At 42.3% G+C, this 25,910-nt stretch overlaps 1 protein-coding gene across 3 annotated transcripts in view; it reads right to left on the reverse strand.

Moving 5' to 3' along the window:
- Positions 1–3,926: 3,926 nt before the first annotated feature.
- Positions 3,927–25,910, reverse strand: part of ADGRF5 (adhesion G protein-coupled receptor F5) — a 32,190-nt gene continuing 10,206 nt past the window's right edge. The window contains exons 7-22 of one of the 3 annotated variants that reach the window (XM_014958208.1): positions 25,631–25,758; positions 25,098–25,156; positions 24,284–24,426; positions 23,300–23,500; positions 21,696–21,932; positions 20,121–20,285; positions 19,770–19,985; positions 19,294–19,512; positions 17,913–18,065; positions 16,217–16,413; positions 15,482–15,652; positions 12,718–14,088; positions 11,657–11,698; positions 11,497–11,556; positions 6,668–6,752; positions 3,927–5,316 (exon numbers count right to left, since the gene is read on the reverse strand). In XM_014958208.1, the coding sequence (XP_014813694.1) occupies positions 5,237–5,316; positions 6,668–6,752; positions 11,497–11,556; positions 11,657–11,698; positions 12,718–14,088; positions 15,482–15,652; positions 16,217–16,413; positions 17,913–18,065; positions 19,294–19,512; positions 19,770–19,985; positions 20,121–20,285; positions 21,696–21,932; positions 23,300–23,500; positions 24,284–24,426; positions 25,098–25,156; positions 25,631–25,758 (3,527 nt within the window). In that variant the 3' untranslated portion in view covers positions 3,927–5,236. Of the gene's footprint in view, positions 5,317–6,667; positions 6,753–7,441; positions 9,162–10,632; positions 11,335–11,496; positions 11,557–11,656; positions 11,699–12,717; positions 14,089–15,481; positions 15,653–16,216; positions 16,414–17,912; positions 18,066–19,293; positions 19,513–19,769; positions 19,986–20,120; positions 20,286–21,695; positions 21,933–23,299; positions 23,501–24,283; positions 24,427–25,097; positions 25,157–25,630; positions 25,759–25,910 lie in introns of those variants that run through there. The other 2 variants (XM_014958209.1, XM_014958211.1) reach the window with 2 other exon arrangements.

A 25,910-nucleotide genomic window follows, 5' to 3' on the forward strand; every position in this document is an offset into this window, starting at 1 on the left:
TAACAGTTTCCACACTTGAAACATGGTTGCCTAGGTTTCTGCTGAAAGCAGTTTCTTATTTTCTGCATATCAGAATGGAAAGAGTTCAGAATACAAATAGTAAATAATTGCAGAGAGTGAAGCTGCCCTTGCATTTACCACATACCTGTCACAAGGAATGGCAGCCAAGGGAAATGCACTCTCATGGCAGTAGGTTGTACACAGGGAGCTGGTTTCTGCTTGGTTTTGCTTGTTTTTACACTTGGATTCATCCTGGTGCTCACACCAGTCCTGTAAGTAAGGATGAACCATCCAAATCATGGTGTATTTAATTAAGGCATTATCAACATGTTAAATCTCAGTCCCTCCTATTCTCTGCATTTGGAATAAAATCAAAACAAACACATCAGCTTTTCCTGCAACAAGTCTCAGAATGTGATGGTTGGGAAAGACAATAGGGACTGCTCTGTTGCCTTTGGATGACGTTACTTTAAGCTTTGCACTGGGGAAGGAACACGTCCCAGCTGCCCTTTGGGCTCCCCTAGCCCCACTAGCTCCTCATCCTGAGAGTACCAGAGTTCAGAGCATCTAATCGGTGCAGAAAAAAGACCTCATGGGTATAGCTGCAGTCACTCTCTACAAACATTCCAGTATTTACCGCTTTTATGGGAAACTGTACACACAGTCCATTTTCCTCATCGGTGTGGAAAAAACACCTCATGGGTATAGCTGCAGTCACAGACATTCCAGTATTTGCCCCTTTAATGGGAAACTGTACACACAGTCCATTTTCCTTGGGATCTGAAGATTGATAGTGTCAATCCTCCCAAAAGATGCCCAAAAGGAGAAGCCCCAAAAAATCTGTTCAGCCTGCTCAGTTCCCTGGTCTTCCTCGGTTCCCAAAGTGCTTTGTTTTACTGTCCACCAGGCTTTGTACTGGGTACAATGGAATGCTCTATTATCTGCAACAAGTGCTCCAAACATCCCCTAAACATTGTCTGACTGATATCATAGGTGGTTTCCAGGATCTTCGCAGCTCAGCATCACTGCTCACTCTTTCATTCCTAGAAGCCTACATCTCCAGGATACAGGATTTCTCTGTACTAGTAGCAAGACCCATGTTGGGCAGTCGCTATTGCTTGCAAATGGGCACTCACTTATTTACCAGCAGAAGAGGAAGGTTATTATGGGCAACACATGATGCTGATCAATGTTGGATAAAGGTCTGAATAAAGCAGCAAAATCAACAAGAATCGTTGCTAGGCCAACTGCTTGTTTCACTGCCATTAGGGGAAATTATCTCACAAAAATTAGGACAGCCTCAGGGAGCAGATGTGTTGGCTTCCAGGCGGAGTTAACTCAGCCTTTTTTAATGTGGGCTCACAATTGCTGCCTTTGGCTTCTCCTGCTTCTGAGCTGATCCAGGAAAACAACATGGGAATGGATGAAAGGTGCCATGGCCACAGGGGAAGTGCAGTTTTCTGTTAAGTCCTGGAGTTCAAAGAAAAGTAACCATCGCCATCATGGTGTCAATGGTGCAAATGCTGCACTCAGCCCATGAGCCACAAGGTTAGGAAAAGTCAGCTGCTAAGAGCTGTTGTTGTAAGTAGCTTCTCCCTCCAGTGTGTCTGCACTGCAATTAACTCAAATATTTTCTGTGTTCAGTCACTAGAGGATGTAGCTGACAACCTCTCTTTGCTCTCTTAAGCACCGTGTCTAATAAAGGCAGCTTTGCCACAGTCATTGGAGCAGAATATTGAAAGCACGAGTTTCTAAGGCTCTTAAAATCTATATTTAGGCTCCTTAAATAGACCTGTATGAAGTTGCCCAGAAGCATTGAGTAAGTGTAGTTTCTAGCCTGACCTTGTTTGATCTGTACCTCTGAACACCAGGTCAGTTCTAGAGTGGCCTCCTAACTCTGACCTTCAGGAGAAGGACTATAATAACTCTGACCTGTCACCTGGAATTTCTCTAGACAAGTGTTTTTTGGAAGCTGTAGAGCAGATTTTGTTTTGTACTTAAGTGTTGTATGAAGGAGAACATTTGCTTTAGGTGCAAATACAAACAGTAGCTGAAGAATTGGTGATATTTTCTCATGGCCAAAGTAAGCATAGGCCTTTGTTTCCTGTTAAAACATGCATTTAGGGCGTTCATTTTCCCCAAAACAAAGAACGTTTCCAATTGTCCTTTGCTTAACTTGCACCACTTGCATGAGACATGTGAATTCCTTTTCCTCCTAACCTCCACCCACAGGCTTTCCATGCAGAACATCCGTCTTGCTTGTTTGCTCCACTCTGGTGGAGCTGGGTTACGGACCTGCAACCCAGACATGGATTTGCAGCTGCTGATACCTCCCTTGCCTTGCTCACCTGTTTTACCTCACTGCATTGAACTGGAAGCAACAGGGATCCAAGGAAATGGAGACAGGAGACCTGGATCATAGGGAAGGTAGACTTCACATCCTCTTAGTTTCTGCAAAAGATCAGTGTAACCTAGAGAAGACCCTTTGGAGCCACCAGGTGTTGTCAGCATTGCTTGTAGGTAGCTCTTGGCTACAGGGAAGAGATGTAAAAGGCACAGCCCAAGCTGCCTGAGCACAGAAGCAAGGAAGCATAGCTTTTCCAGCTCCCATCCCCAGGTTTAGGATGGGAAGCTCTCCTGGGAAGAGCTGTCACAGCAGTTCTTCTCAAGCAAGGTGACTTTTCTATCTCTTGTGGGTTTTCTAAGGCCAAGACATGGCTGGATGGGGCTTTGAGCAACCTGGTCTAGTGGGAGGTGTCCCTGCCCATGGCAGGGAGGTCGGAACTAAATGATCTTTAAGGTCCCTTCCAGCTCTACCCATTCTATGATTCTATGATTCTAATTAGCTATGGCATCATTCAAATGTGTGAACCTGCTTCATTCACTTACTCAAGGCAAAATAGGATCTGCAGCCCAGGCTCCATGGGTAAAAGGGTAGAAAAGGCTTCTGAAGTGATTGCTGAGGCATTTCAGAATTAATTTAAATTACTTGGGTGCTCATAAACAACCACCCCACATATCTTTGCTTCCTCACCTCACTGCCAGATCTTCTGCTGGTGCAATAAGAAGCCTCTTTCTAACACTTCAGAGCATCACAGTGAGCCAGCTCTTGTGTGGCTGTTCCCTCATCCAAGGCTGGGACTGGAACTAGACAGTTCTTATGGACACATATTTTCTTTGCTGATAACAAGAGACCTCATCCTTCCCAGCATGACTGGCTCCTGCAGACCCGCAGTTGAACAGGGGCTGTCACTGCAGTGCTGATTGGCCATCACTGCTCCAGGGATGGCTGTGGACTGATTCCTTTGCTTCCCTGGCTCTCCTGGCCTTGGGGACAGCACAGGCTAAATGATTTGGGAGATGTTCACAGCAGTGTTGGACCGGGAGCAACCAGGACCTTCTCCTCCTGCCAGGCAGCAAGTGGAAAAAATTCTGCAAGGTCTCATTTGGCCCACAGGCTGGTTTATTTATGGCCTTCTAACACTGGCAAGGACTTTGCCTTTTAAGACCCACCCAAAGATGTCCCTTCATTGCCAGACAGCTCAGCATCACATCCTGACTTCGCATACAGTTGAGACCCACACTTGGTGTGGTGAAACCTTGAAAGCCAAATGGCTGTGGAGATAAGATGTGGAGGGACTGTGGTGTCTACAGGGGCAGTTTATGTAATGCCTGTTCTAGCTCAGTGTTGATGGTTCTGCAGCAGGTCAATTTTGCCCAAGTGAATTCCATTGTGGGTTAGGTCAAATGGCCGTCCAAAAGCAAGTTTTGGTTGGAATAACGTGTGAAGGCCTGATTTTCAAGTTTCCACTGGCCATGCAGTTCAAAGAAATTCTGGACTCCCAAATATTTCTTAATGTCTGTGTTCTAGTTCTAGTACTATATCTGCATCTTCAAGCACAAAAAAATCACTTTCATATAAATAATACATTTGATTGATGCTTGTTTATTGTCTGCAGTCATCACCACCTTCCCACACCAAACTGTTACACATGGCTGTAACTGTGGGCAACAGTCTCCCATCCTGGTTCATCCCAAAGTCCTGGAACAGGTTTCCCCCTGGTAAACATAGGTCTGGTTCCCCAACAACCAAATGGGGCTGTACTACCCGACAGCAGTATTTGATATTGGCCTCAAATTTGAATCTTCATGATTCCATCTCTCATATTTTACATTGAGTTTTGCAACATTTTTGTGCGCTATAAATATTTTGCAGGCTCTCTCATAGCCCTCTGCTTAAGACAGGAGTCCTGCCTTTGAAGGTATACAGGCTTGGAAATAACTGTTTCCACAAATGTAGCATTAGAGCAATAATTTATATAAAACCTTTCATCCTGCCTGGCACATGATGGTTTATAGTCACTACAGAGTTGACTCTCTGAGCCCTCCAAGTGTGATTCTCCTCTGAGAGGAGACCCAAATATACAAACTTTACACAAGAGACTCATCACATACTTAACACTACTATGCATTAAATAAAGGCAGTCCACTCTGTGGCAGAGGGCAGCAACCATCTCTGTCTTACCACATTACATATCAAGGGAAGGACAATTACAGTTGAGGAAATAAAGCTTCCTTTTCTTCAAAAAAGTGCCACATGGAGCTTTCAGTACATTCCATCTGAAAGAAGACCACGCAGGAGTCATCACGGTCTTCATTTTATCTAAGCCAAAAGTGTAGGTCTGAACTGGACCTTCTCAGCTGTGAATCTTTGGTTCCAGAAAATCTTAAATAGAAAGGGGAGAGCACTATACGCTAAGGCCTTTCCAGGCTCTATTAAGAAGGCAGGAGAGAAGCTATGAGGTACTTGTGTATCTACACAGGCCTTTGTAATCATTCAGAGAGTTGATAGCGGAAATACTAAAACCACTGGGAAACAGCTGTGTATAGCACTGCAATTCATGGCTCAGTACTGCATAGTGCTAAGCACCCTCTTAAAGGCCAAGAATTCTTCACTCCCAATGTCTTTTCCAGCACTCGAAGGCCTTCAGATCCTTCCAAGTTTGAAACATCTTGTCATCTCTTCTGGGATTGGCAACCCCTGTAAAATTCCCCTTCTCAAAGCTTCCCTGCTTTACACGTTAACGAGAAATTATTACTCCAGAAGAATGAATCAAGGCACAGTTTAGTCAAAGTGAAGCAGCCTGCTTCTTGGTGTCTCACAGGTGCTTTTCATATGTGTCTTGGAAAGGGCAGAGGTCCTTTCAGAGTTATGTGATTTAGCATTTGCAGTGCCTCAGTTAAGCAAAGAATATGCCTTGGAAGTGTTTTCAGAGGAAGAGGTGGATGGCTCTGAAGATGATACTCTGTATTTTCCTGCAAAACAAAGGACAGTGGACATAAAGACAGATAGCATGGAACATGTTGGCACTGCAAAATAAGGACAGTTAGACCTGTGACCTGTGACCAAAGCCTCCTGATGACCCAGGTGGCTTTGACTTGGTCTGCAGCCCTGATTAGACATAAAGACAGATAGCATGGGACATGTTGGCACTGCAAAATAAGGACAGTTAGACCTGTGACCTGTGACCAAAGCCTCCTGATGACCCAGGTGGCTTTGACTTGGTCTGCAGCCCTGATACGAGCTGGATTACAGCAATACCAGTAATCACAGAAATCAATGTGTTTGGTGACACAGGCAGGATATGTCAGCTTGAACTGATGATTATGCCACAGGGTAGATATATACGCAAATGGAAGACTCAGTTGTCTTCCTCGAGCATGGGGATGCATCTAGAACACATGTTCTTGAGAAGAATCCCAGCTCCCTCCGTCATGTGACCACAAGGGCTCTAAACTAAGACCCAGGTGCACAGAACCCAAGAGTGCTAATAACATGGGAATTTCAGGTGGCAGCATCATGAGAAGCAAGTTGTGGGCAAGTCTCATTCTTATGGGCGGTCCCATTCTCAGTGTATCTGGCCAGTGTGCTCATGCAAAATTACTGTAGCACAGTCAGAGACCAACTTCTTCCATTATCTGACTGATAAACAGACTTTTAAAAAGCAGTTGCTTGCCTACATTAAGCTCCTTCATCTCCCACTTTCACCAAATGTCGCCATCTTCTGTGAGTGATGGTTGGTTGCAAAGATTGCACATTTAGGAATGAAATTACTCCAGACATTAAGCTCCTTCATCTCCCACTTTCACCAAATGTCGCCATCTTCTGTGAGTGATGGTTGGTTGCAAAGATTGCACATTTAGGAATGAAATTACTCATCTTTTCAGCAATGCTTCTTGCAAAATGCAGTCATAAGTGAAATGGTGACATCCATAAAATGGCTGCCAGAAAGCTTTTGAAGAGATATAACTCCAAGTTGGTGAAGAGTACATGAACAGTAAATGAACTGAGGAGCGCTGTGCCGTGACATCATTAACCCCAAAACGAAGGTCAGGTAGTGGTTTGTAGAACTGTGAAACATGCCACCACCCAATACTTGCTTTAGTGTTGACAGCTATGCTGCTATCATTATACTATAGTCATGAGTAATTATTCTAGTGATTCCAATGACTTATTACAGTTCCTTCATCCTAGAAGATGAAATATATCTATGGATGGATGGATAGACAAAGAGATTGATAGACATCAGGACAGACAGAACCTGGGAGTGAGAACTCAGGGAAAACCTTGTTTGTGCTTCAGTAGGAGAGATCTATTGTCACATACCTGTTTTCCCACATAAGTTGTTAAAGGTTCTTGAAAATGGATAGCTCATAGCAAGCATTGGTGTCACCAGGATCAGGGAGGATGACTGTAAAAGAGAAAATTACTTTTTGTCAAAAGCCTGGAACTTCCTTTCTAGCCACTCTGAGGGGAGGAAAAAGGTTAGAATAAAATGTTGTTCAGTAGTACAAGCAGGCAATCCCCAGCGGGGCAAGTTAGATGTTTGTGAGGCATCAAATTCACCCTTTTGCATGGAAATGACAGAGATAAACTTTAAAATATACTACAGGACACAAACAGCCTGTCTCTAACTGTTGGCCAGGGAACAAGGCTTAGGCTCCCGAGTCTGTCATATCAGACAGCACAGACTTCTGGTCCCTTATCTGAGGGAGTATATCCATTAGGGTAGCCAGAAATCTAAGATTTATATGCTTGGGTATGATCATTGAAGGCCAATAACTTGGGATAATCAGGTGCAAATTTAACATGACACACTAGAGGGCATTGGAACACAACTCTGCAGTCCAGATGGTCAGGAAGAAACTTTCTGCTAATGAAATGAAGTTTCTTTTTCACTTCTGGAGTGGTCTGAGAGTTTAATGGGATTCCTCCAGCAGATATGTTTTTAAAAAGCACAGATAATACATCTTTTTCTGTTCAGTCCCTCTCCATTCATTAGGTTATACCATTGTGGGGGAAAATAGGCAGTTTTGTATGTAGTCACTGATATAAGGTGGTAGAGGAAGAAGGTAAATGAATCACATTTAAAAAGTTTGATCAAAGACTTTTATCTCACTTTATTTATTCCTTATCAGCAGCAGAACTGCCAAGGAAATATGGCAGTTCCCACTGCCTGGGGCAGCTTCCACAACTGTGGCAGCTTCCACAGTGTCTGGCCCAGGAGATTCTGTCTGAAAAGGAATTCAGAATTGGGGTCCAAGACTTAACAACTTGTTCTCTCTAGTTTACTCTGCTGGATGTGTCAATGGAGGGAATGAAGTATGAAGAAACTAACATGCTTAATGATAGTCATATCAGTTATTCCTGCCTTTCCTTCCAGTTTCCTGGGAAAACTGACTTTTTCCCACAGTCAGAACAGCAGCACATCAAGCAGATGTTATTTTCAAGCCAGAAAGAAGGAATGGTGCTTTAGAAACGCATTAGGAAATGTTCCCAGTCCTGGATTCCCAGGAGTCACCCTCCTGCAGAAAACACTGGAATGCTTGGAGAACCAGTTAAAAAAAATCCAGGTGGATGATTCTGGGGATCCTAAATGAAGAAAAGTGAGGCAGAAACTGCATCTTTCCTTTCTCATGCTGACATAAGATCTGAATGTGGCAGGTGGCCAGAGCAGTTAAAACTTAGAGCGCTGCTCTGCCTGGCTAATCACAGGCTGTCTCCTCCTGGGCCTTCAGCACATCGTTGGAGAGGACACGCTCAGTGGTGGCTACTGGGTCCAGTAATGGTTTAACATCTTCATTAATGATACAGATGATGGGAAAAGTGCACCTTCACCAAGTCTGCAGTGGGTGCAAAGTCATGCAAAACTGGAAGGAGTGGCTGATCGAGTCTGGTGTCATTCAGAGGGACCTCAACAGTCAGGAGAAAGGGGATGACAGAAATCTTATGAAGCTCTGCAAAGGGAAATGCAAAGTTCTCCTGTCCCTGGAGAGGAGCAACCCCATGCAACAGGACATGCTGAGGGCCGCCTGACTGGAAAGGAGTAAAGACAGAGCCAGACTTTTCTCGTTTGTACCCGGTGAAAGGACGAGAGGCGGTGGGAACAAACAGAAATACAGGAAATCCTACTTAAAAAGAAACTTTCTCACTGTGAGGGTGGTCAAACACAGGAAAAGGCTGCACAGAGAGATTGTGGAGTCTCCATCCTTGGAACTACTCAAAACCCAGCTGGACATGGCTCTGAGCTCTAACTGTCCATGTTCTGAGTGGGAGGGTGCTATGATCCAGGTATCTCTGGAAGTACTTTCCAACTTCAGCAATTCTGTGATTCTTGTGGAAAAGTTCACTCTTGTGGAATGATCTGAGACAACACTACTCCTCTGAGCTGATAGTCCATCTTTAATGGACTCCTTAATTCCTTTGAGATTATGTACCCATCTGTCTTAATTGTGCCGGTTTTTAAGTCTGCTTCCCAGTTCTTTACCAACACCTCTATAGCTTTTCTGAATAAACCCTGTTCAGATACCAATATGACACTAAGCTCTGTTGTCATTTAAGAGTGATGCTAGCATATACCACCATATTCTTTTTCTACCCCAGGTGCCAGTGGTTAGATTATGATGCTGTCAACCCCTTACTCATCCGGGCGTGGCATTTTTCATGAGGGTTTATAAATGTAGAAGTGTAAGTTGAAACAAGCATTTATTGATTAGAATACACAGAGTTATTCATCCTCATGCAGCCATTCCAGATAGAGGTATCTTATTCCTGTTGGCTGAAACTTTTGTATATGCTGTGTCTGGGAATGTGACTCCTCCTGTGCAGAAGTAGAGATGAACACACCTTTGGCACCACCGGGAAGAGGGTAACAAACAACCCTGTAGCTCCAACATGACTTCAGCCAGCAGAGTTCTTTGTTAGATGACTATTAGTCCATAGCTCTTGGCCCTCTTCTAGGGCTGTAAGATCCTCCTGGGTCACTGAGCCTATGACCAACCTGTATGGTCAGCCTCCTAAATTCCCTTTAAGAGGTTTGTCAAGCCTCACTGTAAAAGCAATTAATTGTGTTTTTTTCCTCCTTAGTTCACACTGAGACACCATTCCCCAGACACTGAGAGACCATTCGCCAGCCTCTCTAATGGGTGGTGGTTGCTTAACGCCATAAGTAGATTTGCACATGGTTGGATGCAAGGATCCTCTAGCCCAGTTGCTGCTTGTCCAACATGGACTATAGCAGAGGCCCTAGGGAAGACTTTCACAGAAGCAAAGTAGGCTTGTAGCAGGGCATGTTCAGAATGTTCTTTCTATCTCTGGCTGTCAGAAGTAGAGGGACTTCTGGGGGCAGAGGCAAGACCCTGGTGTTCAACAGCCCTTAGTGGCCTACTAAGCTTACACAAAATGAAATAAACTGTAAGAAAATTCAGGAAAATATCAAACATCCACAACATCCAGGAGCAAGGAGGTCTCTATCTCCTTTGCTTGCTTTGAATCTGCCCCTCATTAGGGTCAGGTTTAGTGCTTAAGTATCAAACTGGATGGCGTATTTTCTCCATGGCCTCGTAGCAGCATACATCACTCCCACATTCTCCATCAGCTGTCTAGGCTGAAGAGTCCTCTGTCATTGTAGCACAGCAATCTTCCTACCTCTTTGATACTTTTTCTGCCCTGCATCCTTCCAATTGCGCTATATCTTTTTCAAACTTAATTAAGCTCACTTGTCCCTGTGCCAGCATTTTCCTGTGGCTTGAATGGCTCTGCCTCCCTTTAAGCATTTTGGATGAAAGACCTATGGTTCCATGAAATGTGTGGAGGTCGGGAATGCAAGGAGAGAGGAACCATGAGCTGCTAAAGATTAGATGGTGTGAAGGGAGCAAATACATGGCTGGCACAAGACAGTCTAGCTCCATTGCTTCCTAGTAGCTTGTAGGAGGTGAAGCCTATTTTACCCTTTTCAAACAGCCACTGAGCATTTTTAATTGGAGACTTTATCTCTGGAGCACAAATTGAAAAGGAAGAAATTCCATTTAATCATAAGAGAAAGTTTGTTTTTTTTTTATGGTGGGAGTAGCAAAACACCGCAACTTTTTGTCCAAAGTGGATTCTCCAGCTTCAGAGGTACTGAAAACCTGATGGGACAACATTCTAAGCAACCTGCTCTAGTGTAGCTTGCTTTGAGCAGTGGGTTAGCGCTAGATGATTCCAACCTCAACTGTTCCATGGTACTGTTAGACCTCTGTTTACCAGGAGCACTGTCTGCATTTCTGTTCTAATTGTATTTCTCAGAGTCATTTTCCCGAGGCACTGTGCAAACTTTATTTTTTGTTTTAAAGATGGTAGTGGAACTGGTTTCGCCTTTAATGCAAATGCCTATCCCGAGCAGAAGCACTTCCAGATGCCCATTCAAGCTGTGCAGAGATGAGTGCAGTAGTCACTAGGCCAGAAAAAGTCTCTGCAGGAGGAAGAGAAGCCTTCCAGGATCTTCCATAAGGATTCTGTCCCAGTTTGCAACATTATTTCTTTTTTTTAGGCACTGAATATTTTGGGTTAAATGCAGGAATTCTCTGTGTATGGGACCCAAGTCCCTTCTCTTCTAGGAGTGTGTCCAGGCCACATGGTTCCAGAACCACATTCATTTATGTTCTGTCTTTTGTCACTGAAATCCGAGTCTTTGTTGTATATAGACATGATTTTGACAAATAATTCATACTTCCTCCCATTTTCTATTCCCAGCATAAAGCACAGGCTAACCTGTCTCCTTGTCTCAGGAGTTCCATTTGTGATATCTCCATCCTTTCCTACTCGTAGCTGACAGGCACCTTCCTCAAGAAGTTACCTCTTAGATTGTGAATAAATTATGTTGCCACTGAAATTTTCTGTTTTCTAGCTTAATGTTTCAATTACATTTTGTGGTTTGTTTCTTGTGGAATTTAGAGAAAATGTCCACCAAACTTCTTCTCATTTTTTACCAATTATAGGTGAAATAATGAACTCTGAAAAAGGAGGTATATTCATATTTATGTTGTCTTCTTGTTCTCTGACTAGTTCTAATAAATAATTCAGAATATAAAGTGCATTTGACGTAAAAGACACTTGGAGAATGTTAGGCTATTAAGCAATAGCTCTAAGATACATTCTTAGATCAAGGTTCTAACCTTTGTTTGCTGTGAACTCCATTTGGACATTGAATTCCTCTTCAACAGGGCTTCTTGTATCTATTTGTTAAAAAAAAAATTATCAATCAGTAAATAGAGCAATTATGTTCAAATTCTAACAGTATTTTCACATAATGTCAGAAATAGTTTGAATTCTTACCTTCTTGTCCCAGAGAGTCCCAAACACCAAAATGAATAATCCCTAGGAGACAGATAATTACATGAATTTTGATGATAGCAACCTTTTAACTGTAGTAACCCATAGTTATCTCAAACATTGTCCATGTTGATTATTTGAACTTCGAACTCTTTGATAAAGGGCATTTTTCTAACTGTGTCTTACTCAATCAACTGCTGATGTGGTAGGAGTTCTCCAGGCCTGGTCTACTTAAATTGTGTGCATATCTGGTCTGCAAAAGTGACAGAGATAGTTTGCTAGCACTAGGGGAGTGAGTCTTCCCACATTTGGAAGAAGGGACCTTTGTGTATGGAAGACATACCCTGCTTATGCTCCCCAGATAAGCCAACAGGCTGACAATATAAAAGGCCTCTTTGGTCTGGAGCATACAATTTTGAGGCCATTCTTAAGAGACCAAGTATACATAACTTGTTTCCTTAAGAAATCCCCATTGTATTGGGATCCTACTGGCCAGCTAAATATTGTTGTTGTAAAAACCATACTAATTGAAAACTCTCAATCCTGTGGTTTTTGCTTAGTTCTTCTCTTTATTAGTAGTGCTCCTTAGCTGTCCTTGGTGACTTTCATGTTGTTCATACTTCCCCATTACTTGAACCCACAAGAGCATTATATGATGCCTCCAGATGGTCTGTAAATGAGACCAGACATGCTGAAGCTTGTCCACATGTGAGAACCCCCGGAATCATTATGAACCCCTCCCGGATCAACAATCGGACCAGGGCCTAACACCACCTGAACATAATAAGGCTATTTTCCTTATCTTCAGGAATTAAGTTCTTCCCAAATCTACTGGCAAAGTTGGACATTATCTATATGTCAGCTTTATCGAGCTGAGAATACGAAATACTGCTGCATTCCTGGAATGGGTTTCCAAAGAGCCTTTCGGTAATAAGGATGTGCAAGGCAACCCTGAGCTTTCCTAGGCTGTTTTTTTATTCCCTCTCCAAGCACAGCACTGCAGGAATGTCACTACATGTTAAATGGTCATAAAGGAAACAAAATCATACATATGTGTTACTCACCTGGAAAGCATTGAGCAGGGCAAAGAGGATGTGGAAAGCTCGATGGCTGTCTTTGATGATGGTGGCAAAGCCAAATCCCCAGTTGAGGCCTAGCAGTGGTGTTAAGATGGCCACACTTTTTCCAATTTGAAACAAAGACTTCCTCTCCTGCCTGTCTGACCTATCCCCAATAGTTGGCCTCAGTATTTTTATTATAACAACTGCGGTGATGAACAAATTCATGACCACAATGATCAGGGCAGGCACGACGAAGGCCAAGAGAGCTTTGCTGTCCTCCCAGTTGAGCCAGCAGACATCTTTTCTGGTGTAACTGTTCCTTGGCAGTGTGACAGCAAGGGTGATGACTGCAATGACAAAGGGGCATCCATATCCCAGACAGAATGCCACTGCTTTCTGTGTGGTCTTGCTTGTGTTATGCAAGATGAAGACCAGTCTGTAGAAAAGAATGAGGCCCAGGCTGAGCATCCAGAAAAAGACACACAGGTAGAATAAATGGATGAAGAAGGTGGCCACAAAACAGATACCTTTGCTCTTCTCTTGTTTTTGGTCACTGATAGAGGCAGTGACAATGAACCAAATGTTGGCAATCAGGAGGGATGTAGCTATGTTGAGTATACAGACATGGCGCATGTAGGAGGTGGTGTTGTTCGTCACGTACTTCCAGACTAAGGATTCAATTATAATGCAACTCACCAAACTCAAGATTGAAATCGCCAGGCCAATGTAGGTAATATAATCTTCAGTGTTTATCGAGGAGGGTATATCAGGTGACATCAGAATGGAGAATGATGTCAAATGATTGCAGGAGCAATAGACATAATTATCTTCTCCCTGTGTGACTGTGCAACCCTGAGTATCCCAGCCACCTTCAGGTTTGTTGAGTGTGTAGTTCCAAAAGACACACTGGGGTCTCTTTAGAGATAAGTTTATCTTTTCAAAGATCATATTAATTTTGAAATTCTGGCTTCTGTTACTGCTCACAGTTGTTGTTATGATTAAGCCGTTCACAGTCTGGTACCTACTCTGGGGCAAAATACCTCGAAGTTTTGAGTACATCACACTGACGATGGTTGAATCTGGGGTTAGAGTCTGAACTTCAGTTTTATCAATGAACAGATCAACTGTGAGGTTGTTTTTACTGCGGAAGGTCTTATTATAACTTGTGCTATTTTCTGTGACAGTTATACCTTGTAGTTGAAGGTTTTCTACACGGACAAGAGGGATGGTATTATTAACTGGTTGGAGGTTCAGGGTAAAATTTTCTATCGACTTCATCAATGAAGAACTTTTGGGTCCGTCCTGGTTATTCAGATGTTTCCAAGCTTCAGGTGTGGAATTTACAACAATAAAGTCCACTATGGAAAGGAAATTCTGGAATAACAACAGAAAAATGCTGTTACTGAAATCCCATACATATCATTGTTGTTTCTGATGGTTCTAGAATTGCTTTTTGAAAAAGCCCAGCATTTTTGTATTTTCTCAATCTATGTGAAACCTTCAGTTGTTAACATTCTTAATGCTCTATTTTCAAATTAAGGTTTCCAAAAGTGGAGCTGTGTGGCTTTTTTTTTTTTACATATTACATAGTATTTTTTTCTTCTCCATCCTTCTTTCCCTTCTTTCTCAGCCTTTGTGCTATCTTTGGTTTCTCACTCTCTCTCATGAAGTGTTCTCCAGCTACAAAACATCAAATCTCTTTGTGCTTTTCTGCTCAGAAAAGCAGTCCTTTTCATCTGTTACCTCATAATCAGAGTTTCCAAATATTTCTAAGATACTTTTTGCCATTCATTTGTTGTTAACATCTAATTGTTAATCAATCCTTATTTCAACTCCTTTGTTTTTTTCTATTTCTGTTCCTACTTAAAGAATCATGAAATCACAGAATGGTTCTAACATTTAAAGATCATCCTGTCCAACCTCCCTTCCATGGGCGGGGACACCCAAACTGACTTCGAACTGTTCCAGTGATGGAGCATCCACAACTTCTCTGGGCAACCTGTTCCAGTGTCTCACAACCCTCACAGTAAAGAATTTCTTCTTTATGTCCAATCTACCCTCTTTTAGTTTAAAACAGTTGCCCCTTGTCCTGTCACTACAGGCTTTGGTAAAAAAGTCTTTCTTCATCTTTATTATAAGCCCCCTTTAAGTAACAAAAGGCTGCAGTAAGGTCTCCGTGGAGCCTTCTCTCCTCCAGGTTGAACAACCCCAATTCTCTTAGCTCCAATTCTCAAAAGAGAGATGTTCCAGCTTTCCTCTGGACCCACTTTCTTGTGCTGGGCACCCCAGAGGTGGATGCTGTACTGCAGGTGGGGTCTTATCAGAGTGAAGTAGAGCAGCAGAATCCCCTCCCTCAACCTGCTGGTCACGCTGCTTTTGATGCAGCTCAGGACACAGTTGTCTTTCTGAGCTGCAAGCACATATTGTGGCCACGTGTTTAATCTTTCATTCATCGTTCCTTGTTCTTTCCTCTAATTTAGATTGCTAGAGACATTTAGGGATCCCTAGAAGATTTTTAGTTTCTAAGCATACAGCAGGCTCTCTTTCATGCATAGGCTCCTTGTCTTCATCATTTTGACTTTTCATAAAATCTTCTGAATCTTTGCTGTAATTTCATCTTTGCTGTCATTTCATCTCATTCCCTTAATACTTTTCTGCTCCTGACCCTAACTTGCTGTGAATTTTATTCAGGGAGAATGTCATCCTCTGTGACAAAAGGGGCTGAAGGGCTTAATATGTATATGTAAGACATAAAATAAAAACTTACTTGAATAGTGGGCTTGTTTGCCTCCACTGGGATAGTGGAGACCATACTCAGGATGGTAACAACTGCACCTACATTTGCAGATCTGTTTATTTTCTCCGTTCCCATCTCTTTCCTAAGATCTTCAAGGTAAGCAGGTAGGATTTTATCTCTCTCTGGATCGTTGAGCAAGGACTGGAACAAAAGGTGACAATACATCACATATGTGACATTTTCCTGGAGCTTGATCATCCTTCATAATGGCTGAGGGGGGCACGCTAAACAGGGCCCAGGTCTGAGGCTGGGCAGTGTCGTTGTTGCATCGTTGCAACTGCATCGTTGTTGGTGAATTCGGTAGCATGGTTTGGGCTAATGCCAACTAGTGTTCACCAAGGCAACACCCAAGTATGGTTCAGAAAACACCCCAGGACAGCCACTGCTCCCACTGGACGCTATGAATAAGGTCACCTTGCCTGGGGGAGAGCGCGTTCATGTGTACGGGTGTTAGCCACGCAGTGCCACGAGCCCTCTGGACCAGAGAAGGGGAGCTAGCTTCTCTCACAGACTTGTGTAGAGATAGCCAGTCATTCATTATATCTTTTAAAAGATAGTTGTAATTAAATCTTTGATTTTTGAATGCTTTTGAACACTTTGAATGCTTGTTTTTAGATTATGTTAAGCAAAAAAACTACCCAACAAAAATTGTTGCTCTCTCCTACCTCCCTCACCCCCAAACTCTAGAAAACTCATAAATGTTACCTCGGCACTACTCAGCAGGTTGTTTATTGTTCCGGACAGGCAGTTATCTCCTTGAAGCATCCATGATTTGTTAGAGCACTTAAAAGTTTTATTGCCTCGGGTAAAACCATCTATGCAATTTAAATCACAGCATGGCTTTATTAATGTGTCCTCTTCCATTCCAATCTCAGCGTCATTTGAGCAGGAAGGTTTACCATCTGTATGGAGGAAAAGCACAAAGGTAGAAAACTAAATGGGGAGATGAATAATTTACCCCCATCAAACCTATGATCTCCCAAAGTTCAGAGGTCTTTAAATTTATTAGGATTTCAGTTTGCTCTCTTCATTAATTATGACCTTTCAGGGTGTACGTCTTGCATTCTCAATATTTTTGAATCATTAAATTAAAAAAGAAATTGAATAAAGCCCCTTGGTTTCGAATATTGAATCAAATCACCTAACCAATAGCCAAAGTTTTAGGATTTGTCTGCTAGATTATAGGGTTACATAGGGGTGGAGTGGGATTGTATTGATCACTATGTGAACAGTAACTCTTACAACGTTTATTCTGCTAAAGGACCCAGTGCTGTTGTAGCACTAATAGGAAACTCATTAAGATCTTGATAGTGAGGCCTCAACACCCTTTTGATGAACAGTCTTGCTAATTGGCTTTAATTGGGTTAGTCATACCTGCTGATTAAAGTAAATAAAGTGTCGCATATTTATTGCCTAAGAGAGTGAAATCTGGCCAAATACAGTGATTCAACAGTAGGCACCCCTGCTGTAGAAAAAAACCCCAAAGTTCTGTATTATGGGGATGTCCAACATTTCTTTCTTTCTAATTTAGAATAAGAAGCTGAAATATCCAAACTCTGGTCAGAACTAAATGTCATAATTGGATTCACCAGTGTTGAACTCTAATTACCCAGCATATCCTGCAGAGCTGACTGGGAGCTGAGGCCGCTCAGGTCTCTGCATGGAGACCTCATGGAGGTTGCCGTTCTTGTGTTTGAAACTCTCCCACAGGCTGACCTCCTAAGCTAGATGACTTCTTCCCGAGGCACCCCAATCTTTTATCCTTGCTAAATTGTTGGTGCAAGCTGGGAGACATATGACCACCCTTCAACACAGGAAGTTGTTGAACAACAAGCTGGTTGGTGCAAGCTGCACCAGAAGGAAGTAGAGACAGTAGATGATGACAGTAGATGACAGAAGATGACCAAACTAGAACTGCTTGGGAACCTTGGGAACATATTGAGGCCACTGTCAAATACAGTAATTTTTTTTTTTTTTTAATTTCAGCAAAATTGATATTTTCCTCTGTATTTCAAAATTTCAAAAAAAGGAGACAAAAATTCTTGGTTAACAAAAACTGTTCTTATTAGGTGTCACAGGTGATAAATTTGTGGCCCAGAAGGAAGTAGAGACAGTAGATGATGACAGTAGATGACAGAAGATGACCAAACTAGAACTGCTTGGGAACCTTGGGAACATATTGAGGCCACTGTCAAATACAGTAATTTTTTTTTTTTTTTTAATTTCAGCAAAATTGATATTTTCCTCTGTATTTTAAAATTTCAAAAAAAGGAGACAAAAATTCTTGGTTAACAAAAACTGTTCTTATTAGGTGTCACAGGTGATAAATTTGTGGCATCTGATTTAACAAAGATACTGGGATTTCCTATTTAACAGCTTTAAATAGTAACTTTTATCTTACCAGATATCAGTTTCAGTGTTATATTTTCACTCTTGGCATTATGTTTGATGCTGTTGGTAAACTTGCAGTACGCTGTGAGGTTTCTCCTTTGGCTACAATTTTTTTCTGTGTAATTGTACATGTAGCACAACAAAGTTCCGTTTTCCTTGTTTGCTGTATGGAAGGATTAAGATAGGTTAACACAGATTTGGGGTCAATCAGCTAGCAGACAGCAGAAAGCTTCTGCAAAACTTTCTTTGCTGTGGGACTTGGACTTATAGAAAAAAAAAACTTCCTTTGTGGAAAAATGTCTACTCTGAATGCTGATCTCTGTTTCTAACTCCCTACTTAATAAATCTCCTGGCAGCAGCTGCATGATCAGTTCATTTTCAACCACTGCTATATGGGCAAACCCTGCCCAAATCCTCTTTCACTGTTCAGGAACCAAAATTTGCTTTAGAAACCATTTTGGAGAATATTCCTCCTGCTTCTGCTTCTACCACAGGTGTTTCATTTAGGCTAGGATACTCTTTTGCTGTTCTTACATGGTTCTTCTGAACTCAGGATCTGTACCACAGTCCCATTGCTTTTCATCGTGCTTGTGCCTGAGGGAACCTGGCTGCAATCTCCTCCGAAAAGATCTTGGCATTTTTCTTAGCAACTGAAGGACCCTTCAGTCTCCACCTGCTTTACACTTCAGCCTATTGTTTTGGCACTACTGGATGGTTTATGAGTTAGTTTAGGTGGCTTTTCATTGCTTTTTTTTAAATTTACTGTTTTGTAACCTACTTGAAAACTCCTAATATATAAAAACGTGCCAGGGAAGCTGCAGAACTGCCCTAAATTCGAAGACGTAGAAGCTTGGGCTTTTGTGCTGTTAAAGATATGCTACCTGTATCCTTGAAGAAAATAGAATAGTTCTTTCAACTACATTCTTCATGTGTTATTTTACATTTTTCATGAATTAGTACATCATCTTTTTAAGTAACATTTCCTTGATACTCAGTTCAAAAAAGTGGCAGAGTGGAAGATAAAAGCAAATAAATGGAGTTCAGCAATTTCCAATCTTAACAGCGATGAGGATGCTCACTTCTCACTGCCTGGCAAGGCCAACCAAACATTGAATTTACCTATTATGTATTTCTCACTACAGCAAGGTCTTCAGTTATTAGGTCTTAGGTATTCAGGGTCTTCTCTACTATTAATCTCAGCCATGCTCCCCGGGCATGGGAACCATCCTAAAAAAAGCCCATTTCCCTTTTCTTACACTCTCAGGAGTACTTGTAGGTTGTCATAATAGCAGTAAATACAAATTAGTTACAGGGACCTAACTGAAAAAAACAAAAAAAACCACCCTTGTTTGTGAGACATAGTGCAACTATGCAAGTTTACTGTTCCTTACCATATTGATAGCTATTTTCTCCAACCACGAATGTAACGTTGTAGTCTTCCCCGGCGGTAGCATTTATGCAGCACTGAAGGGTTTGTGGCCTATTGCACAGTATAGGTGTTTCGATGGGGTCTATCAGGATGTTCTGCTGCAGAGGCAAGGAAACAATGTGGATGGTCACATTGGCAGAACTATTCAAGCCCTTCTGGAAGAATGTGCAGATGTAGGTGCCTGAAAGAAGCGACACAAAAACTATGTCTCAGTCAACAGAAGTGCCCCTCAGCGTTTGCACGGTCATGAGTCTGAATAATGAACAAGCACAGTGTTGCTGGCAGCATCACGTCTTGCTGTTCCTCCTGCAGCTATAATTTTAACTCTCTATTCACTGTGGCCAGGCTTCACAGTGATTTGCAGGGCTAGAGGTGCTGTAATGATCTGGTACAGAGATATCTCTGCCTTTATAGCTGACACAAACCAGGTTCACTCACCGTTCCACTTCTGTGTGGCTGTCATCACCTTGAGCACAGATCGGGATGGATTTTTTGTATTTTCGATGCACGTACCACAGTCTACTTCTGTAGGGTTATTTCCAGACAGGATTTTCCAACTGACCTTGTCATAATTGCTCACATTGCTTTCACATGTTAGATTGAATTTATCTCCCTCAGAATATAAGGAGTTATTTTCCTTTATTGTGACATGGGCTGAGACAACACAAGATAAATGTCATATTATTGAGAGTCACTCGTTATAACCATTGGCTTGCAAATGACATGCACCACAGAGGCCACTTAGGCATGCAAGAGCTGATGGTCTGTTAGGTGCTACCTGACTCTCACCTGCCAGGAGGTACGTCACTTGGATGTTTTGGCTGCTCTTGGCACCGTTTCCAGTCTGCAGCTCACACGTATATGTTGTCACCGTACCTGACTTGTCAAGTAGGCACAGTGATTCATCGATGTTGAGCTTGTATTCCGTGCAGTTTCCTCTGAGACTGGAGACACCTAGAGAGAAATACACATTCCTTGAAGGTCTACGGATGTCCAAAAATACCGGGGCTCTGGAACTCACAAGGAATCACTCTAGCTAAGGAAAACCTTGTGGATTTGTATGCAGCCTTTGACAGGATGGCATTTTTAACTCGTCATTGCTGAAGATCATCCACACCTTTTCATTTGGCAACACTCACAGTTGGTCTTCCATAGGCCTGAAGATGGCTCTCAGCACAGTGCTGGGCACCTACTGCCAAAACCAGTCTAACTGAGAACAACAACGTTGCTTGGATACCTCAGGATAAGCCAAAAATGAAGAATATTCTGCCTCTGTCTAACCTCATTATCTGCGATATTCAGGATGAGTAAGATCAGTAAAAGAGGAGTAAATACTTCAGATTTTAATGTCATCTTATTTTTAAATAAACACTTGGAGGTAACTTGACAGTCATTAAACTTTAAATCTGAAGAGTTCTGGTTTAGCTACAGGGGGAAAACCCCACTAAATCTGTCCCACGCTACAGCTGGATGTACATTTGGATTCCTCCTGAGAGGAAGTCTGGCCGCAGGGAATCATGTTGAAAGAGCTCATTACAGGATCACCCCTCTCTCCGTGACCACCACTGCATGCCAGTACCTGTCCCCCGTGGAAATGACTGTACGCACGGGCTTTGAAGGTTTTCTCTCACTTTGCTGTCCAGCTTTCTCCTAAATTTAATTTTTAATAAATGGTTAATAGTAAATAGTTCACCCACACCTATAAAATATGAAGAGTACAATAGGCTGTCTATGACTATGGTTCATGGATGTTTATTAGCATTTCTGTTGATATTATTTTGTAAGTCATTGACATAGCGCTTTATTAACACTTTATATTCATATTATAAGAAAGGCCTTATGGGATGCCACTGCCTCAACTGGCGTGCGATGTATCACGACTACAGGTGAAGAGGGAGGGAAACTGTGCAGTTGGTATCTAGCTGCTTTAAAGCACCACCTGCCTCTCTTGGTTGCCAAATCTCTGTATGTGGTACACAGAAGCTTTTCATACCCCAGGGGTGATTCTGAAGATAGTAGTAAAGACCGATACACTCATCCTTGCTCTCAAGACTAGAGAATGGAGAAATAAGATTTTTTGAAAAAAGCTGCATGATGCTGATCCAGGCAGCTTCTTCCATCCAGGATGGCACAGTTTTAAGCACCAACGTCCACACCGTGAATGGAGGTGCCCAGAATCCCACTGGCACCTGCACAACACACATGGAGTCTGTACCACGCTCTCCGTCCATCCTCCTTCCCACACAAGCACCATCCTTTAGAGCATGCCCTGTGCTCATCCTGGGCCTTTGGGGTAGCCATTTAGGAGATCTTTGAAGAACAGACTAACCCAGCAGGAGAAAAACAATCTTTTGTTAATCTTACCTGTAATATTGATCTCTCCGTTTACTTTCCAGTCACCAGTAAGTGATGGTAGGTTTTTGTCAATACAGCAGGACAGCAGAGGACCGTTTTTCTGCATTTCAGGACTGTTGCATGTAACAGTCATGTGGTTTACATTTGGAGTGATGTTTAGTGGAGAGACTGTGATTGTTTTTGTGTCATTGTATATCAGTGTGAGAAACTGATGATTTCTGTTTGTGAAAGCACAGCTGTAGGAACCTGTAAAGCATAGGCAGTATCTTAGCATTGAGAACACATTTTGCTGGTTTTTCCTCTACATTTGGAGATAGGAGTTGGCACCTTAACATTGAGAACACATTGCTGTTTTTTCCTCTACATTTGGAGATAGGAGTTGGGACCTACTTCCACACCTGGTTTTCACATCTCCTTGCTCTGCAGTGACTTTGCTACCTGCTAACCAAAACATACCCTCAGATCATCTGCAGTATGCTCTCTTGGGACTCCTGGTGCCAAATCTGCCTAGATAAGGCAGCTTCAGTGTTAATGGAGTTGTGAAGACACCAGATCTCTGGGACTGGGATACTTAAAATCTGGCTGAGTTGGTGTGTTGGAGATACGTATATGGCCCATAGTCCACGTGGGAGGAACATGTCATGATAAGAATGTGTACTGACTGTCGCAAAGGTTCCTCCACAGAATAGGTGAGAGAGTGGTGCCCAGGGTGGACCCCGGAGGAACTGGCAGTCTGAGTGCAGGCACCTACACTGCTCAGAAGGTATTGCTAAAGAGATAGGAGTATTTATCAGCCACTTTCTCAGGCACTTGTCTCCTGGATACATCCAGACTTCCTTTTGAAATTGGTAATCAGAGCTCCAAACTCCCCTTGTACTTTAGGTACGTGTGTTCCCCTTCCCCATTGGGATAGCAAGTGAGTAGACCACTTTCATAGGAGTGGAGACACCAAGGTTCAGGGCACCCTTAGCTCACAGAAGTTTGGAGCCAAGACTCCTACCTCCCATAAACATGCCCAAATGCCTGGTCACAGGTAACCCTTTTTGAAGCTGAATGTAAAATTCATGGTCCCAAGAGAAAAACTGAGTGGGAGCTCTGATAATACACAATAACTCTCCTGATAACTCCTCCCAACAAATGCCACCAAGTTATCTCTTTCTGATTTTCAAAAAGCCCTAAACATGAACACATGAAAAACAGTAACTCCACGCCCTGATTAATTAGGTTATGTTTGCAAAGGGGGCAAGGGCCATCAAGGACAAATTCAAGGACAAGCCTTGAATACAAATACAAGCCTCAATTTACCACATCAAAAGGGTGGGAAGACCTCACAGCCATGTAGGCACCGCTGTCTGCTCTGATGTGGCAGTGAAGCCTTGCACTAAGAATACCCAGACCTGTATAGTCACTTCAGTCAGTTCACATCTCACTGGCAACGCTAGTCAGTACGTAGTTCACTACAGAAAAAAACAAAACCCGCAGGAAAATTATGAGGGGCAGGGCATTTTTCACATTTACTCTAGGAAAACATAGTCACTGCATTCCTCTCTGTTTTTAAAGAACTGGCTACACTAAAGATTTACATCTGCTGTTTTAACGGAAGAAAATCATACCAGAATTATTCATTTTAACGTTGGCAATTTCAAGAGTCGATTTTGAGGTTTTCCCATAGGTTGAATTGATGAGGTCGGGTGAGATGATCTGACCGTGGTGGTACCAAGTCACATTCTCAGATGTTGAATTTATCTCACAAATCAGTGTTACCTTGTCTCCTTCAAAAATGTCTTCAAGACTCACAGTGAAGTTTGTCTGATCTGGCAAGACAAAGAGGAACATTCTGCATTATTATAATTTCTGCTCGGGCCTATATGGTGCCTTTTCATCTCATGGGGGTCCTAGGTGCTTCATAATTAATATACGCTCAGCATCAGTTGCAGGGCACCACCTTTGATAAAAGCTATGCAATTTTCCCACAACATATTATTCTGCTTTGTCCACCAAAGATCCCAGTAGATTTTATGAAGGGAGACAGAATTATGATCACCACCACTACTTTCTAAGGAGATAAACTGGGAGGAGTAGCAACCAGGTTCAAGTAAACCTCTTGGTTACTTGACAGTCCAGCACTCAGTGCACTCAGAGTATGGCACCTCTGGGGCACTTCATCAGGCAACAGAATTTTAACACACTGTACAGCAGCAGCATGGAAAATGTGCCAAGGAAGCCAGAGGGAACCTGTTCTCATGTAAACTGCAAGAGATTTATTGTTTTGTTTGAAGAAGTGAGAAGTGCTGGCAGTCTGACATGCTCTGAGCTGCCTCAGTTCTGGAGGTGACCTCAAGGGTATTCAATCTGTGCTTCGGGGTTCAGTGGAGTAGCTGGAAGGATTTTGTTTATCCATGTGAGGTACGGTGTGCATGGTCATCTCATGTAAGTGCTGCACTTTGGTGCCACAGGATGAAATAAAACAACCAGAGAAATAAATGCTTTTGAAGGTCCAGTGTCAAATAATCAACAGTATAAGGCAGCTACATGGTTCAGGTTAGAAATACTAGAGTAAAGGTCAAAGGAAAATACTGAAAGAGCTTTAAACTTACCAGTTATTTTTGTTGTGAAGGTATCTGGCTTTAGCTGGTAGGCTGAATCTAGAAATTGTGGTGAAATTTTGTTGGCACTTGCTATCTGTTCGAAGCTTGCTCCTCCTGCTTTTACTACGTAGTTCACAAAAACACTTCCAGGACTAAACAGATACAAGAACAAGAGAAGGACAAGAATTACATATCACTGCATACTAGTGGTTTTCCATACTGTGGTGACCCATCTTGCATGGCTAGGAAGGCTTCACCTGTGAAGACTCCTGTTGTGACTCAAGACTTGCTCTGGTAAAAAAGATGGTTGTGCTACAGCTCTTCCCAAAATAAGAACACCTTTCTGTGATGTCTCCTTCATCTGCTGTCTGTTTCTAGTAAACTTCCCTTAGAAAACTTAAAAGACAGCTGCATTTAAATATGTGTGGACTTAAGTAATGTCTTTTTTATGCAGGTCCAATGTTATCTCCAGAGTTAATGCACTAATTCATCTTCCTGAAGACCTGGGAGATGATGTTAGGTTGAATCACATCCTATCCTTTTCCCCTTTTTGGTGGAATTCAGTCTTTCCCATAAAAGGCTTGGATCCAGATGGAGAGTGATTAAGTTTCTTGTACTTTTGCACAAGAGTGAATTTTACTCACAATCCTACTTCCATGCAAATAGATGGGCTTTCTTTGGCAGCTATTATGCTGCTATTCAGCATGTATGTACTGGGCGTGGGTTCTAGCCAGAGTGAACACAGTCTTTGCTGACTAGTGTCTCCTTGGGACTGGGCAGAAAGATTTGTGTCCTCCAGGAAAAAATAAATTCGTTTACTTACCTGAAACCAGATACTGCTGCCGATACAAAGCCTGGTAAACATCTGTAGCTAGCATTAAACTGTAAACAAAGACATATTATGTGACATAAGACATCTGTGTATTACTCTTGAGTACTTAAAATAGGAATCTCTCAGTTCAACATTGATGTGAGTAAGGGCATGTAGCATAGCTGGTAGAACAAGCTGGGTTCTCTCCACTGTCACAGGATAAATTTGTGTTGGTTGTTTCGTTCTATGTGTGCTTATGTAGATTTAAGATGGGACCAATAATGTGATGGTTTTTTCCCGCTTTTCATGCAAAAGGTTCCTAAATACTTCCCCGTTGGCCAACATATTGAAATGAATGGGAATATTGTAATTGCATTTCAGTGGAGATCAGCTTTGGCCCACTATGTAGCTACCACTGCTACACATACTTCACAGCTTCCCAGCAGAGATAGTAACAATGCACCCGATTTCCCAGACACTTAAAATAAATTCCTTATTTCTTAGAGGGCTTTCTATCATCAGAGATGGAAAAATAAAGTAATTACCGCTGTTTCAAGGTCAGCTTTGTATTTTTTGTATGAGTCAGAAGACGAATTGCTGAGATCAGGATGAAAGTCTATGTCGAGTCTGACTGACATTTGCATTTCAATGGGGTCTCCCGTACCACATGAGGCTGTAAGAAAAAACATAAAAATAAATGTAAAAATAATCAAAAGCAATTCTTACAAAGTGATTTCTTAGCTTTTTCTTCTAACCTAATCATAGACTCTTAGAATCATGTAATGGTTTGGGTTGGAAGGGATCCAGATGTCATTTGTCCAGCCC

The sequence above is a fragment of the Calidris pugnax genome, unplaced genomic scaffold, assembly GCF_001431845.1.
Source record: "Calidris pugnax isolate Ruff unplaced genomic scaffold, ASM143184v1 scaffold276, whole genome shotgun sequence".
In the NCBI taxonomy this organism is placed as follows: domain Eukaryota; kingdom Metazoa; phylum Chordata; class Aves; order Charadriiformes; family Scolopacidae; genus Calidris; species Calidris pugnax.